This window comes from Triturus cristatus, chromosome 8 (assembly GCF_964204655.1).
Source record: "Triturus cristatus chromosome 8, aTriCri1.1, whole genome shotgun sequence".
NCBI lineage: Eukaryota > Metazoa > Chordata > Amphibia > Caudata > Salamandridae > Triturus > Triturus cristatus.
Window position 1 is genome coordinate 749,618,519 of NC_140591.1, and position 15,955 is coordinate 749,634,473.

The window sequence follows — 15,955 nt, forward strand, 5'->3', positions numbered from 1 at the left end:
TTTACAAGGCGGCGAAAGAACATTATCGCCGCTTTTGCGGCAGTTTTTGGCCGAAAAGCGGCGATAATTTTATCACCTAATTAGCAAGGTCACGCTAACGTGTGAAACCTTGCATTAGAGCACCGATTCTTAACGCCCAGCTTTGCATCTCTAATGAGATGCAGAGTGGGCGTTCCTGTCATGACAGGATAAATGTTGCTAAGCGACATTTCTCCTATCATCAAGCCCCACGCTATGAAGCATAGCGGCAGGAAAAGTAGCGATAACCCCTGTTATCGCTACTTTCCTTACGCCTGCTTCAGGACTGACTTAGCCATGATATCCTATGGAAGGTGGATCTCATGGCTAAGTTTGTGAGTCCCTATCAACAAGCTAACGCCACATTTCGTGAGATTATTGCTGGGTTTCCAGCGATAATCTCACGTTAGGCAGTTAGCGCTAGGATTTTTATCGCTTTTGAGATAAGCATTGCTAATAGCACGCTATCTCAGCGATAAAATCCACGCCAGCCGGCGATAATTATCCTAGCGCTAAGTGCGCTTAGCGATAATTATCGCCGGTTGTTGCTGATATGCTCCCTGGAGCGAACCCATTGATTTGAAAAGGAGTGGCAGTATTTAAGTGATGTTAAGTTACTTGGGGGCATATCAGCAACACCCGGTGATAATTATCGCTCAGCGCTCTTAGCGTGAGGATAATTATCGCCAGGTAACGTTGATTTTTATCGCTGACATAGCGTGCTATTAGCAACGCTTATCTCCTCAGCGATAAAAATCCTCACGCTAACTGCCTAACGTGAGATTATCGCTGGAAACCCAGCGATAATCTCACGTTAGCTTGCTGATAGGGACTCACAAACTTAGCCATGATATCCACCTTCCATAGGATATCATGGCTAAGTCAGTCCTGAAGCAGGCGTAAGGAAAGTAGCGATAACAGGGGTTATCGCTACTTTTCCTGACGCTATGCTTCATAGCGTGGGGCTTGATGATAGGAGAAATGTCGCTTAGCAACATTTCTCCTGTCATGTTAGGTCAGGAACGCCCACTTTGCATCTCATTAGAGTTGCATATCTGGGCGTTAGGAATCCTGACGCTAAAGCAAGGTTTCACGCGTTAGCGTGGCCTTGCTAATTAGGCGATAAAATTATCGCCGCTTTTCGGCTGAAAACGGCCGCAAAAGCGGCGATAATTTTTTATCGCCACGTTGTAAATATGCCCCTTGGTTCTTTAAAAAAATATTCTTAAAATTTGTCAGCGAGCAATCAGGTGTTTTGGATTCATGCAAGGGAAGCTCGATCATTTAGTCACACACCATAAGGAACGAAGACATAATTCGAGAACTAAAGAACAAATGGGACCCTTTCCATCCAAATGTGTTGCTTTATTAAAAATTACCTGAAATGACAGTATTACGAAACCGAAGGCTTGATAAAAATGATTTTCTGGTTATTATTTTTTCACAGGGAGGGGACGCATCAGCATCAAAGTGTTTCTGGAATATCATCGAAAGTATTTGAAACGGTTTACAGGTAATGTTAACTGTATTTTGTTGCTAATTGAAAGACAAAGATTTGCAAAGCCAAACAGAGCAAACGTGATTTGTGGATATATTTAATTTCTTTCAGTGAACTTTGTACCAGATGTATACGATTTTCAAATTATTAATATTGCTTACTTCAAAATTGATGCAAATCTCTACTTCTTTGTCACATTCCAGTGCTTTGTGTATGAGGTTGATAAACATATAGCATAGCATGGAAATAAAGATCATTTAGTTTTAGAGTCTCATTGTCAGATGGTAATATCTCATCACCCTACTTATGCGTCATAAGCCAAACTTAAAGGTGCATAACAAGGGCGAAGGGCAATTATCTCAACAATATTGCCCTCTAAAAATCGAATTAGGGCATGTGCTGTAGGAGCAACAGCGAATCAGGAAAATTCTGTCTCTTATTATTAGGATATTGATAAGCATTGTTTTGTATTGTGCACCTTGAGAAGAGCCGAGAAGCAGCAAAAAAGCTGTGCGAGTCACATTCTGGTTAATTGGTGACATTCTATAATATAACAAGCTTCAGAGTGGTGGATGGTAGGCTTTTATAACTAGCAGTTTGATGATTCATTTCTAAAGTTCCTTTTTATCTGTAAACTCTCGCAAATCGTTTAAAAAATATTGTAGTGTAGGGCATACTTACAAGCCCCTATCGCCACCATAACGTCACTTTTTCAGACGTTGTGGTTGAGACACAGGCTTCGCCTTATTTACAAGGCAGCATTGAGACACTTAACGTGGCTCAACGCTGCCTTGTAAATAAGACCCCCTTTCACGCCCCTTATTTACAAGGGTGGCGTAAATAGGAGGCAGCGCCAAAATTAAGACCAGGAAAAACCTGGTCTTAAACAGGCAAAACGGGGAGAAATGAATTATTTCTCCTCGATTTTGCTGTTTCCATGTGTGCTGCGTTGTTCAGCACACATAGAAACAGCAAAACGCCATTGATTGTTTATGTGCAACTAACGCCACACTCCGCCACTTCTCTCATAAATATGCCGCTGTGTGTTCTCCATTTATATAAGTAGAGAACATGCCACCAAAGGTAATTACAGATTTATATAATGATATATTCAACTCCGTACCTTCAGAACTGTAACAGTATTTCTACAAGATGTGTGGGATAATCCACTTTACGCATTCACCTTAGCCTGAGCAGGCAAAACGGAGAGTAATACGCTTTTCTAATTCTGAGCTACCAAGCTCCTTCAAAACATACAAAAACTCAAATGGACTGTGTAAATTGTTTTCTACAAGCACCCAAATGTGATTTAGTATTAAACGAACACCATAGCCTTCAGAAAATGCAAGGACCTGCATATTTGTTAAGACTTGAGGTTAGGTATGATGTACGCGAGCGCCGCCCCCCTGATGCCAAAGCCACAAAGGTGAAAAATAGAATTGTAATAAAATGAATTTATTACCATTTTATTTTTCCCTTTCCCCAGCCAGCTTTGTTTGGGGGCAGCGCCACTGCTGCTGACTGTCAGCAGGGAGTGGTGCTCACTCCACCAGTTTAGAGTGCGCATGTCATTTTGGCAGGCTTTCTTGTGACAGGCAGCCTGACCTGCACACTTTAAACCACTCCGTGGAAAGCAGGCACAGGCCCACAGTGCCTGCACGAGTCCCGAGGCAGCCTGCTCTAGCCAATCCTGGCACTTCTCTCATGCTGCTTAACATTATCAGCAGCATGAGAGTAGCGTCTGGATGGGTATGGAGACTTCAATTGCAGGAGAGACCACCAGCACCGAGGGACTGAAGCAACGAGGATGACCAGAGAAGGCAAGCCAGTGGAGTGGGCAAGTACATTTTTATTTATCTTATTTAGCCTCAATGCCAGAGCTCTGTCTTTGTTTGTTATAAACACAGTTTATGATAAGCCATGACTGACAGCTTTGACATTGACCTCATGTTGGTCAGTGGATGGTTGGCTGCCCGCCAAATATTTAGGGTACCTGCCACCACTGGGGCACTTTCTGATATGTGAGTCATGTAGTAAGTCATTGTAGCATAGATGAGGTAAAGAAAGGGGAATTGCCATATTTTCTAACTCATACTTGCACCGTTCCTTTTTGATTATATTGTGTGCACACATGTTTGTCTTGTTGTAGTATGGGTGCAGTTTTATCGACATGTTACGCCCTATTAGGCCTTCTCGTATACAATGGATGTTTCTCATGCCATGCCGGTGTATCAACAGCAGCCAGACAATTCATCAGCCACAAAATCACACGGTCATGAGATACTGGTTGAGCGGTGACTCAACATGCCATTCCATTGTAAGCTGGGCAAAAGGAAACTTTTATGGGAAGTAATTTGGACTAACAGGCTAACCCTTACATTCTCCAGCTAAGCTGCATATGCTAGAGAGCCATAGGCAGCATCCTAACATTTACTGATACTGCCTTCCCCCCTTCCCTAACGTCTTCCCACCCCAACATTCTCACCCTCCCTTTCTCTTAAACAATTACCTTAGCCAAATGTTATAACTTAACTCCCACATGTGCTCTCTTTTGTTGTCCTCTGCATTCTACTGAGTTTTCCAGCATGATCACTCATAGACCATGCAATCCTCTTGTTTCTCAATTCATCCTCTTTCTGCTCCTCTGTTCATGCTTCTCCCTCTTCTCCCTCTCTCTGTTCTTTGAGCCCTGATACCTCCACCAGAAATCCAGGAGCGGAAGTGGTCCATCTGTCCCCCCCAACTCTGCAGCTGGTTCTGTCCATGCCTCCATCTTCTCCATCAGTTTCTTCAAGTATGATCTGTTTGATGGTAATGAAAAATGTAATCCATCATGCAGAAACAAAACCAGGCATTCATAAAACAATCTCACTGTGCTCAATCACCTTGATCCCCTTAACCTTGTAAAAAATTGAAATTTTTCTATTGATCTCCTTATATGTCCTATTTATGGTCACCAGGGTCCATGCCCCTCGCCACACTCTTTTTTTGTTTGATCTGTTTATTAAATGTTTCCTGGTACAGTTACATAGCAAGTGCAGGCACATTCAGAGTACAATGGTATTAATATCTAACTGATCGTCAGTTCAAGAGACTTGTGAGAACATACTTTGTAACTGGCTTGGTGCACGTCTCCCAGCAGATCTAGAATGTGCTGATATATACGTGACAGCTCAAGGCCGTGAGGCACCCTCCAAAGTAAATAATCAGTATGCAATCTCATTGATCACCCCATTCCATGGCAATAGCATCAAATATATTTTTATTAAAGAACAGGGATGAACATCATGGGTAAGGAGATGGCGTAATGGGTTTGGAGGCAAGGGGAAAACAGAAAAATGTTAGCTAATTCTCAATGCAGTTCCAAGTTTGCCGTGGGTGAGTTGTCTTCTTCTCCGTGATAATCCTATATCCATGCCCCTCGCCACACTCTTTTGGCAACAACTGCATCCAGGTGTACACCATTCCTTCCTATTATCCCTGTAGCAAACAACATTTATTTTGATTGTTTTCAACAACTGCAGGACTATGAACTGTAGCTGGTACCTGTAACACCTCCTAAATCAGTCTTGGCCATTTTGCTGTCAACTCTCACTTTGTCATCATCAACAAGACCCACTTCTTGCTACCCATATCATAATTATGGATCAGCTGTTATCTAAAACACTGCTTACCCTTTTGAACCCTGGTCAACCTCACAATTGAATATCTACATATTCAAATCTTTCTATTCCTACACTTCCTTTCCTCCAAGCCAGCAAGATGAAAGCACAGTCTTTAGGTGCCCCATAAATCTCAGATAACCCCACATGCAATCACTCTTCCACTTTCCTAGTGCTTTCAATCTGTTATTGCGCAAGCCCACCAAAATGTTTTAGTCGCTGCCCCTATCCTGAATAAATAGGTTCCCAACTACCTCTCATTCCACCTTGTTTGCCCCTGGCACTTCCTCATTACTTACAGCATCTATATGCTCGTCACCTAGGCTCCATCTGCATCCTGGAACAGTGACCTTAGGGCCTTCCCCTTAAAACTCAATAAACCTTTTAACTTTTGCAACGGTCAAATCCCCTTTTCCTCCAACTGTCTATGCCAAACTATGGGGCATGTTTATGAGAGCTTTGCATCAGGGTTTCACCACGCAACGTGGTAGATGCATGACGCAAACTTCTAAGTCATATATATGAATCCAAGCAAAGCCACATTGTTTGGCTTTGAATGCCTTCAAAAATATGGAGTAATGCAACGCAGGGCAAATCATTACTCTGTACAAGGGAGGCTTTCCACAGGCATTTTGGTGGATGTTTCCACACAAATCTAAACCAAAGGGGATGATGGACGGAGTGTTGAACAATGCAAACACTCACCCCCAGTCAACTGATCTGGGTTCAATCCATTATCATTCTTTAGCTCACTCTGCCACCCCAGTTCAGACATGGCCATATGCAAATCAGTTTGACCCTGTGCCTCATGGGAACAGTCCAGCCCGAACTGCCAAGCCATGTCTTCCCTGGACCGGAAACAAGCATCCTGGGACTGGTTTCTGGCTAATCAGCCGTCATCAGCCAGGCTAACTTGAATCCAGTGGCAAAGTGAGCAAGGGACCCGCGTCTGGGCATACCCTGCCAACTTAGGGCGAACAAAGCTAAACCAAAGGGGATGATGGACGGAGTGTTGAACAATGCAAGCACTCACCCCCAGTCAACTGATCTGGGTTTAATCCGTCATCATTCTTTAGCTCTCTCCACCACACCAGTTCAGACATGGCCATATGCAAATCAATCTGACCATGTGCCTCATGGGAACAGTCCAGCCCGAACTGCCAAGCCATGTCTTCCCTGGACCGGAAACAAGCATCCTGGGACCGGTTTCTGGCTAATCGGCCATCATCAGCCAGGCTAGCTTAAATCCAGTGGCAAAGTGAGCAAGGGACCCACGTCTGGGCATACCCTGCCAATTTAGGGCGAGCAAAGCTAAACCAAAGGGGATGATGGACGGAGTGTTGAACAATGCAAGCACCCACTCCCACTTAACTGATCTGGGTTTAATCCATCATCATTCTTTAGCTCACTCTGCTACCCCAGTTCAGACATGGCCATATGCAAATCAGTCTGACCCTGTGCCTCACGGGAACAGTCCAGCCCGAACTGCCAAGCCATGTCTTCCCTGGACCGGAAACAAGCATCCTGGGACCGGTTTCTGGCTAATCAGCCTTCATCAGCCAGGCTAGCTTGAATCCAGTGGCAAAGTGAGCAAGGGACCCACGTCTGGGCATACCCTGCCAACTTAGGGTGAACAAAGCTAAACCAAAGGGGATGATGGGCGGAGTGTTGAACAATGCAAGCACTCACCCCCAGTCAACTGATCTGTGTTTAATCCATCATCATTCTTTAGCTCACTCTGCCACCCCAGTTCAGTTTTGCTCTGTTTCCACACAAATCCCATGATTTTTGAAGCATTCCCAAATTTACCAAACCTGTTAAACCTGGTAATGAGCCAAAAAGGTATGCCTCCCCAGGTGAGGCATAACATAATGAAGTCAGTTGATCTTCCTTGGTCTTCTGCTTTCGTGCATCTTCAATGTCCTTCTTTGTAGGTCGCCAGGACCTCGGGACCACATTGGCACCGTTGACCCACTTCTGCCGGGGCTAGGTGGTTTGGGTGCTGTTGCACTGGAGCTCCTGAATCTTTGGTGAAGTGGAGGCAGCCCTCCCAGGCTTTGGAGGATCAGCAGCTTGCAGGGAGAGACAACTTTGGCACAACTGTTGAGAGTAGGTTGAACAGGCCAATAGGGATGGTGCCAAGTCAGCTGCTTCTTCTGAAGTTCTTGCTTTCACAGCTCTTTGGCCCTTCTTCTTATGTCTGCAAGATAGGATTTCCTGGTGCCAGGGCGCCCCTAAATTCTGAATCTAGGGGCTTTTAGGGGAGTAAAGGGTAGTAGCCAATGGGCTACTTACCCCTGGGGTCACTATGCCCCCTATATGAACACATCCTGGGGGAAGTGGGCATAACCCTGTCCCAGAAGTCCTACATTTACCATCACCAAGATGGTAATTTCTGAAAAGTTGCATCCACTTCAGGTATCCCAGTTCCGGTGTGGTACTCACCTGAGGGTGGCCACGCCTTTTTTCACCAACCTTTAGAAGGTGGCAGGGGCATTCATTAGTCCAAATGGCATAACCGTGAACTGATAATATCCATCTGGGGTTGAGAATGCAGATTTATCTTCAGCTCCGGGGGTGAGCCCAATCTACCAGTACCCTGATGTCAAATCAAAATTAGGGAGAGACTTGGCTGCCCCTAATCAGTCAATCATTTTATCAGCCCTTAGGAATTGGGTGTGCATCTGTCTTGGTTTTTGTATCAAGACCCTTATAGGCCATACAAAACCTAAGCACTGTTTTACCACCCTTAGTATGAGGTTTGAGGACTTAGCCAACTGGGCTGACCCAGGGGCTTTCAGAGGGTTCAATGAATCCAAATTCCAGAATTGAGTTTATATCAGATTTGATGCTCCGTTTGACATGGTCAGACTGCATGCAGATTTTATTTTTGACATGTAGGCTGTCTCTGGTGTCCATGTCATGTAAACACACGCTTGTTGACCAGGGGTTGAAGAGAGGAGCTCAGCATATCAGCGCAGTACTTGCCTTCAGTTGGCCTGCTGTTGGGCAGACAGGTTATGTGATAGAGGAGGTCAGGGAGCGATTCACTCTCATTCTCCTGATTCTCATCAGTGACCATCCGCATGGCCACCTCTTCCCTGTCGTGATAGGGTTTAAGGCATTTTTCATGGATGACCCTTTTCGGGTTCCTGCAAGTGTCAAGGTCCACCAGATAGGTGACCTACTCTCTTCTTTCTAGGATAGGGTAGGCCCCACTCCACTTGTTCTGGAGGCCCCTAGGAGCCACTGGCTCCAAAACCCACACATTCTGCCCTGGTCGTTTGGTCATACCAGAGCTTCTAAAGCTCTTGGCTGGCCTCAAGGTTTTTGGATGCGTTTTCCATGTATTCAGCCATTCTGGAATTAAGGCTAAGTACATAGTCCACTATGTCTTGCTAAGACTCTTTGAGAGGTCTCTCCAGCCTTCTTTCACTAGACATAGAGGTCCCCATACAGGATGACCAAACAGAAGTTCAAAGGGAGAAAACCCTACTCCCTTCTGTGGCACTTCTCTGTAGGCAAAAATCAGGCATGGCAGTAAGACATCCCATCGCCTTCTGAGTTTTTCAGGGAGTCCCATGATCATTCCTTTTATGGTTTTGTTGAATCTCTCAATTAAACTATTTGTTTGTGGTGAAATATGGTGGTGTACTTATAAGTCATTCCACATTCAGCCCACATATGTTTCAGGTAGCCAGACATGAAGTTTGTACCTGTAGTCTGATGCCACTTCCTTAGTGAAAATGATCCTGGTAGAGAGGTGTGGCTAGCAGCCGTGCAAGATGGCCGCAGCCTAACAGAGCTCTGTGACCGTCAGGGCTCCTCCTGATCAATCCGCTCACCAATCCTGTCACCACACGGTCATATTTGGTCTGACCACGATCCGCCTCACCTGCGGTGGGGATTGCGCCGCTCAGAGGCCCCGAGAGACTGACAGCCGCAGTGCTGGACCGAGGGAGAGAATAAGGCCTACACGCCATGTTGGGACCGTGGCCTCGCGTGATCTCCGAACCTGCGGGGAGCGGTGAAGTAAAATTAGCCCTACCAGAGCCACAGCCACCGACCCGCGCTGCAGGGTACGTTGGAATTTGAAGGCATTCATCTCGGCCGTGGAGGGGGAGACGGAGAGAGCGGCACGGTGGACCGGCGATCACTGCTAGATCAAGTGAGTGCGGGGCCCTTTATAATCTTGCAGCAAGCGGCCCCCAGGATCCGACACGCGCCCATTGAGAACTGCGGGACTTGGACCGGGGCTGCAGAAAGCCTGGTGATAGGAAAGACTGGCAATTTATTGCACCGGGGGCCGCAGGGAGGCTGTTGACGGAAGCTTGAGGCAGCGCTGAGAGAAGGTGCAACTGGGCCACGTGCGGAGTGCGGTGCACCAGCGCCGAAGACTGATTAGGCCACAAACAACACACAGGAACTTACCTAGGTCCCCACTAAACACTACTCACTGAATGTGGCTATCCTCCTCCCCCACTTGGCATCGCGGGGCACAGTGAGGCAGACAGAGACGGCTCCTCGGTTCACACCCTATACAGAGTTGGACAAGTGGCAGACCATAGTCTTCACTGAATTTACCATGAGAGGGGACACAGGCACATCCTCCCGCCCACTGTACTTTGAGGAGTGTGGACAGGAAACCCGAAAGGCCGTGTGCGAAGGTGAATCGCACGGCAGGTGACGGTGACTACTGCCCTCACTCCGTAACTGTGTCCCTACACCGGATGAGTGGAACACAGTGGGAAGAAGGGGCCCCAGAACACAGCCAGCCACCAGACTGGATAAGTACACATACAATAAAGACTCATCTGAACCCCCACAAATAGATGCTATACGGGTGGCCGCCCCGACGGCGGATAAAGCTGACAAATCAGAGGAAGTCACCCTTAAAGATGTGATGGCAGCCTTACAAACTGTTCAGTCCTCAATTGGGTCGATCTTATTCACCCGGACCAATCGGGCTTCGTGCCCTGTCGCAACATGGCTCTGAATCTCCAGAGGCTTCAGGGTGTCATGGCGCGACAGTCGACCATTGCTGAAGACGCGGTGATCCTTTCGTTGGATGCACGGATGGCTTTTGACATGGTCGAATGGCCCTTCCTCTTTGCAGTTCTCCAACACATGGGATTTGGGCCCAATTTTTGCCACTGGGTACGCCTACTATATACGAAATCCATGGCACATGTTGTAGCAAACGGCCGAACCTCCAGGGACTTCCCCCTAGGCAAAGGAACTAGACAGGGGTGCCCGCTCTCCCCACTCTTATACGCTCTGGTACTAGAACCACTAGCGGCTTGGATACGCCAAGACCTGGTTATCAGTGGGCTCAAATGGACTATGGGGTGGGAGGATCGCATATCGTTGTATGCAGATGATGTGCTACTTTATTTATTGTTCCCGTCACGATCCATCAATTGTCTCTTAGACATCTGTGTGGCATATGGCAAAGCAACTGGATACACTATAAACTGGTCTAAATCAGTGCTCTATATACTTCACGGCCCTACGCCCAAGCTGCTGCAAAACTGTGAAATCCAGTTAGAGGACCGAGGTTTTAAGTACCTTGGCATATATGTCACCCCTCAGGTCTCACAATTCAAAGAAGAAAATCTTGTGAAGCCCCTAGCCCGATTCCGCCGTAATGTAAAACACTTGCGCTCACTGCCACTGAGCCTGCTGGGAAGGGCAGCCCTCTTCAAAATGATGGTGTTACCCAGATTTTTATATATGCTACAGAACACCCCCTTTAATATACCCCTATCCTTTTTCGTGCTCATAAACACTGAAGTGACTAAACTCCTCCAGGATGGTGGACCAGCCCGTATCGCCATGAAAGAACTGGTGAAGGGCTTGTATGATGGAGGAATTGCCCTCCCACATATACAAACATAATACTGGGCTTGGCAATTGACCATCATAAACCAGTGGCTACATGTTCCACAGGAAGATCCGGCGTATCGTATGGACCGTCATCTCCTTGATGAAGGAATAAAGGGGGCACTCTATAATAGACCCAAGAAATCACACTACACAGGCCCCTCGGCCCATACACTACAAATCTGGCATGCGGCGCAGCGAGCAATGGGTTGGGACGCCACCATCACGCAGATGACATCACTTTGGGAGACCCGTAAACTAGGACGATTAAGAAACATCAAGGGATTCTGGCAATGGGATTTAATAGGGATCTCCCGGGTTGGGGAACTTTGGAAGAAAGGCGAGGTCGTTCCCTTTGCTCAGCTACAAGCCACCTATAAATTAGCGCAGACTGAAACTTTTAGATACGCGCAGATCCCACATACACTTCTAGCAGTGATTCCACCAGCCACAAACTTAGCGGAGGCCTCCCCACTGGAGGATAGACTCCTTACGGATCACCTCCAGAAAAAGGCCATTTCCTTCAAATAGAAGAAAATAACAAACAACCAAAAAGACCCAACAGGGACATTGAGGGAGAGATGGGAGGTGGACCTGGGGGACCTAGACAAAGACGACTGGCGGGCAGCCTTGGCACCCCCACGGGAAGTCACAATACCCTCCACACTAAGGTTATTGCAATTAAAAAATCTACACCACATATACTACACAAGAACCCTGCTACACAGATCAGGCAAGGCAGATACTCCTCTATGTCTCCGACAATGCGGTGCTGAAGGCACCTTCTGGCACACAATTTGGGTCTGCCTGAAAATAACTCGCTTCTGGGAGGCCATCATACGCACGATGTCACAAGTCACCAGAATTAAGATTCTGACTAACCCAAAAAGATGCCTACTTAACATTTGGGAACCCACGGATTTGAATCATATAGACCAAGACTGGGTAACGCTCGGGACTGCATTAGCTAAACTATGTGGCTCGGGACTATCCCCGACACATCAGCGGTGGTGCCAGGATATGGACCGCACGTTGGTTACAGAGAAATCGGTGTATATTCACCGGGGCTGCCCCCAAAAGTGGACTCGTATATGGAGAAAGTGGAATCGATTTCAGGGCGACATTTGTGAACCTCCACCGATAGAGCAGGAATCAGATGATAGCGATTGTTTGGGATGAATAGACGGGACGAGCTATGTATTACCGCTAATATTGTGCTTCTGACTACCAGGAGCTGCTAGATGCTTGTGTGCTATTACGTAAACTGTACCACTATTGAAGATATTTAACTTATTGTTGATAATTGCCACTGAGTGATCCACTGTAATACTGATTGATCATTCAAATATGTTTCAAATGCCAATAAAAATGTTTAAAAATAAATAAAATTATCCTGGTAAAGATATCAATGAGGGGCTGAGGCTCTACAGGAGCAATAGTAGTCCTAAGTAGTATTGCTTCAGGGTATCTTGTGGCGTGATACACTACCACCAGTATAAATCTGTTTCCTGAGGCTGTTGGAGATTTGAGTGAGCCAACACCATTAACCCCTTCCCTTTCAAAGGGAACCCCAACCACTGGAAGTGGGATTAAGGGGTCATTTGGGTGGCCACCTGCTTTTCCACTGGCTTGGCAGAAGGCACAGGAGTTGCACTCCTTCACCTGGCCAGTAAAAGTGGGTAACTAATTTACTCCAGGTTTTGACCTAGCCAAGATGCCCAGCTAAGGGGATATCATGAGCCAAAGTGAGTAAGAACTCTATACATCTGAGGCACTACCACTCTCCTAGTGGCACCAGTTTTGGGGTCTATGGCCTTAGTGTAGAGGAGTTCCTCCTCCCAACAGGTTTGGTGAGAGCCACTGACATCTCATGTTTCCTGATCAGTCGATGGCTGTCTCAGGCTTTCAAGAGTGGGACAGGTCCTCTGTAGCTGGCACAGATCTTACATAGATGCCCCCCCTGGGCCCAGGTACTCTGCCGTGAATGCCCAAATTCTTGTGGTTCAGTTCCCTCTGGGGCTGACAGATGTTTTCCCTGAGGAGAGGGGCCTGAGTTTGTGTCTGTTCAGAAGCTGGTTTCCCAGACCTCTTGCCTTTTCTCTTGAGTGTTGGGCCATTATTCCAGACTCCAACTTCTTTGTTTCTTCCTGGGTTTTGCACTGTGCTCAGGTTTTCATACACACCTCTTCAGTGTTCACATAGAATAGCTGAGTAGGTTTTTCTTTTGACCTCAGCCCATGCTGAGGACTCCAGATCACTGCCTAACAGACATCCTACAGGAATTGCAGAGGCTATCACCACCTTCTTTTGGCCAGTAACGCTTCCCCAGTCTAAGGACTCCATCGCCATGGGATGAACCTTAGCCTGATTATCAGCGTTGAGGACTGTGATTGTCTCACCAGTCAAGTATTGTTCTGGGAATATCAGTATTCTGTCACCATAGTGACAATTGCACCTGTGTCCTTCAGTGCTTCAACTCTGATCTCATGTATATGAGACTGTTTTCCATATTTGTCCATGTTAATGGGCCGGACAGCCAGGGCAGCTACATCCGCCCCCCCCCCCCCCTTCAGAGTTCAAACTTTCTTTGGTGAGCTCTATGACATGGTCAGGGCTCACTTGGGATCCCATCTGGGGACTTACCACTACATTGACTGCAGGTGCACTGGGGGACTCTTTGTATTGAGACAGCTAGGGTCAATAGTGTAGTGCCTGTTGGACTTGCAATTGAAGCACCAAGCCTTTTTGAGATCCCAGTTCTTAACCTGGTATCCACCCCTAGACGGTGTATTGGCTCAGGGCCCACCTTCCTGAACAGGTTTTTGAGGGCGTTAGGAAGACTCTTTCTTTTGTGTTTGTATTGGTTGCCATCTTTCCCTTGGGGGGGACTGAGCGACCCCTTTCTTTTGGTCTCCCCCACCATGAGTTGTATTGGTTACACTCGTCTTGACCCAGTGGTCTGCCTTCTTCCTCAACTCTTGAAGAGAAAGTGGATCTAGGTCTACCAGGCACTGATGTTATTTCTCAGGTACACAATTACTCAACATATGCTCTTTCATAATAAGATTATAAAGCCCATCATAGCGCAGTGTTACCTTTCAGCCAGCCATCTAGTGTTTTCACTGAAAACCTACAATATCCTTCCAGGTCTGGCTCTGGGTTTTTCGAGTCTCCTGGAACCTGATCCTTTACTCCTCAGTAGTGAGTCCAAAACCCTAAATCAGGGTATGCTTCATGAGATCATGAGACTAAACATCTGCCTCATTCAGTGTCAGAAGCCTATCCCTACATTTTCCTGATAACAGCTTCCGGAGAAGAGAGCCCCAATATGTTTGGTTAAGTAGCCTCATTTTGTAAGGCCTCGCAAAGGCTGCAAACCATTTGGTGATTTCATCACCTTCTGTGTATTTGGGAACAATCCCTTTAGGGGATTTTAGGGTTGAAAGCTTCATCTTTCTCCCTATTTATTGTTTTGCTGTTTCTTTCTCTATAGCTAGGAGTTTGGTCTCTAAGCCTATCCTTTTGATTAGGTTTTGAAGATCTGCATCTTTACTTCTATTTCTCGTTAGGTACTGCCAGTACTCCCAGTGTTGCTTTTGGTAGGATTGCTGTTGGGGTCATCGTCGACATCAACCACCTCAGCATCCTCCTCCCCTTTTCTAAGAGGGGTTTCTTCCCTAGCGACGGGACCTCGCATTTTCTGCAAGCAGTCTTTGCAGATGTGCCTCCATGGGTCTAGGTCATATGGTGAGGTTCCATGATTGGCAGAGGGACTTAAGTTGAGATAACTTAAGGTTCCTGTAGGGCCCCAGGTTAGGTTAGGCTCTTGTGAAGGATCTGCCTCAGACATGGTATTAAAATAGGTGGGGAATTTTTAAAAAGCTACAAAAAAGTACTTTCTGAAGGCCTAAATAACTCAAATATTTTTTACATTCTAAATAGTTTCACTGTGGTATTTAACACAAGGTCCAACAGATAGGTTTTAAACAGTTTAGAAACTTTAAAAAAAAATGTTTTAGCATAAAGACAATTTTCCTTAGTGGGATCACTCATTAACAATGTGGTGCAGCAGATGTCAAGTCTTATACCCTATCAATACAGTTCAAACCCATCTATTTCCAAAGCATCAGAAAATATCTCAACTCTCCATGTCATTAGGTCATCCTGTAACCACGTCAAGCTGTTTGAATCTTCCAGGGATCTCAGCCACATCTGTAGATCTTGCTTCACTCTCTCAGTTATTTCTCACACTGTGGTGGGTTTCTGCCTGCAAAAAGCTCTACCAGGGACACCCACCCCTTTTATGCCACTCACTTCTTTTAATAGTCTCATCAATGCATCCAAATTGTCTGCTGGTAGAGTTGACACCATTTGAACAGTAATTATATGTCTAGGAGCATCAGGTACATGAAAGGACCCTTCGTCTTCTCAGCAGCTAGTGGTATACCAAACTCCTCATCAACTCAATTTGGTGTCCTTATCATTCTGCCACATTCACTGTCCACTTCCACGATAACTACCATCAAAATGTATTCCAGGTAGTTCCCCATGTTCATATTCTTGTCTCGCTATCAATTCCACAAATGAGCTAATTCTTTTGAATACTGCACAAGCCATTGAATATCCCTTTGACATTGCTTTGTCAATGTAAAACTGTTGTTTGAACTCAATGCTCTCCTATTGAAAAATGTAAGGGCAAACTGGTTTAAGCTAGAATATTAACTACATATATGCTTTACCTATCTCTTCGCCCTTCCCTCATCTTCTCACCAGGTCAATTGCCTCATCCATGTTGGCATAATGTCTTGAGCCATCAATAGTTTCAAAAAAGTAATTCATCAATGCTCTCTCACCAAGAGAGGTGTTGTATGAGCAGGAGTTTGCCTTAAAGTCA

At 46.1% G+C, this 15,955-nt stretch overlaps 1 protein-coding gene across 1 annotated transcript in view; it reads left to right on the forward strand.

Annotated features, from left to right (window-relative positions):
• The window catches only part of LOC146805022 (acetylserotonin O-methyltransferase-like), a 447,344-nt gene that overhangs the window by 212,188 nt on the left and 219,201 nt on the right, over nt 1–15,955 (forward strand). The window contains exon 4 of the mRNA XM_085620450.1: nt 1,466–1,531. Coding sequence (XP_085476576.1) covers nt 1,466–1,531 — 66 coding nt within the window. The remainder of the gene's footprint in view (nt 1–1,465; nt 1,532–15,955) is intronic.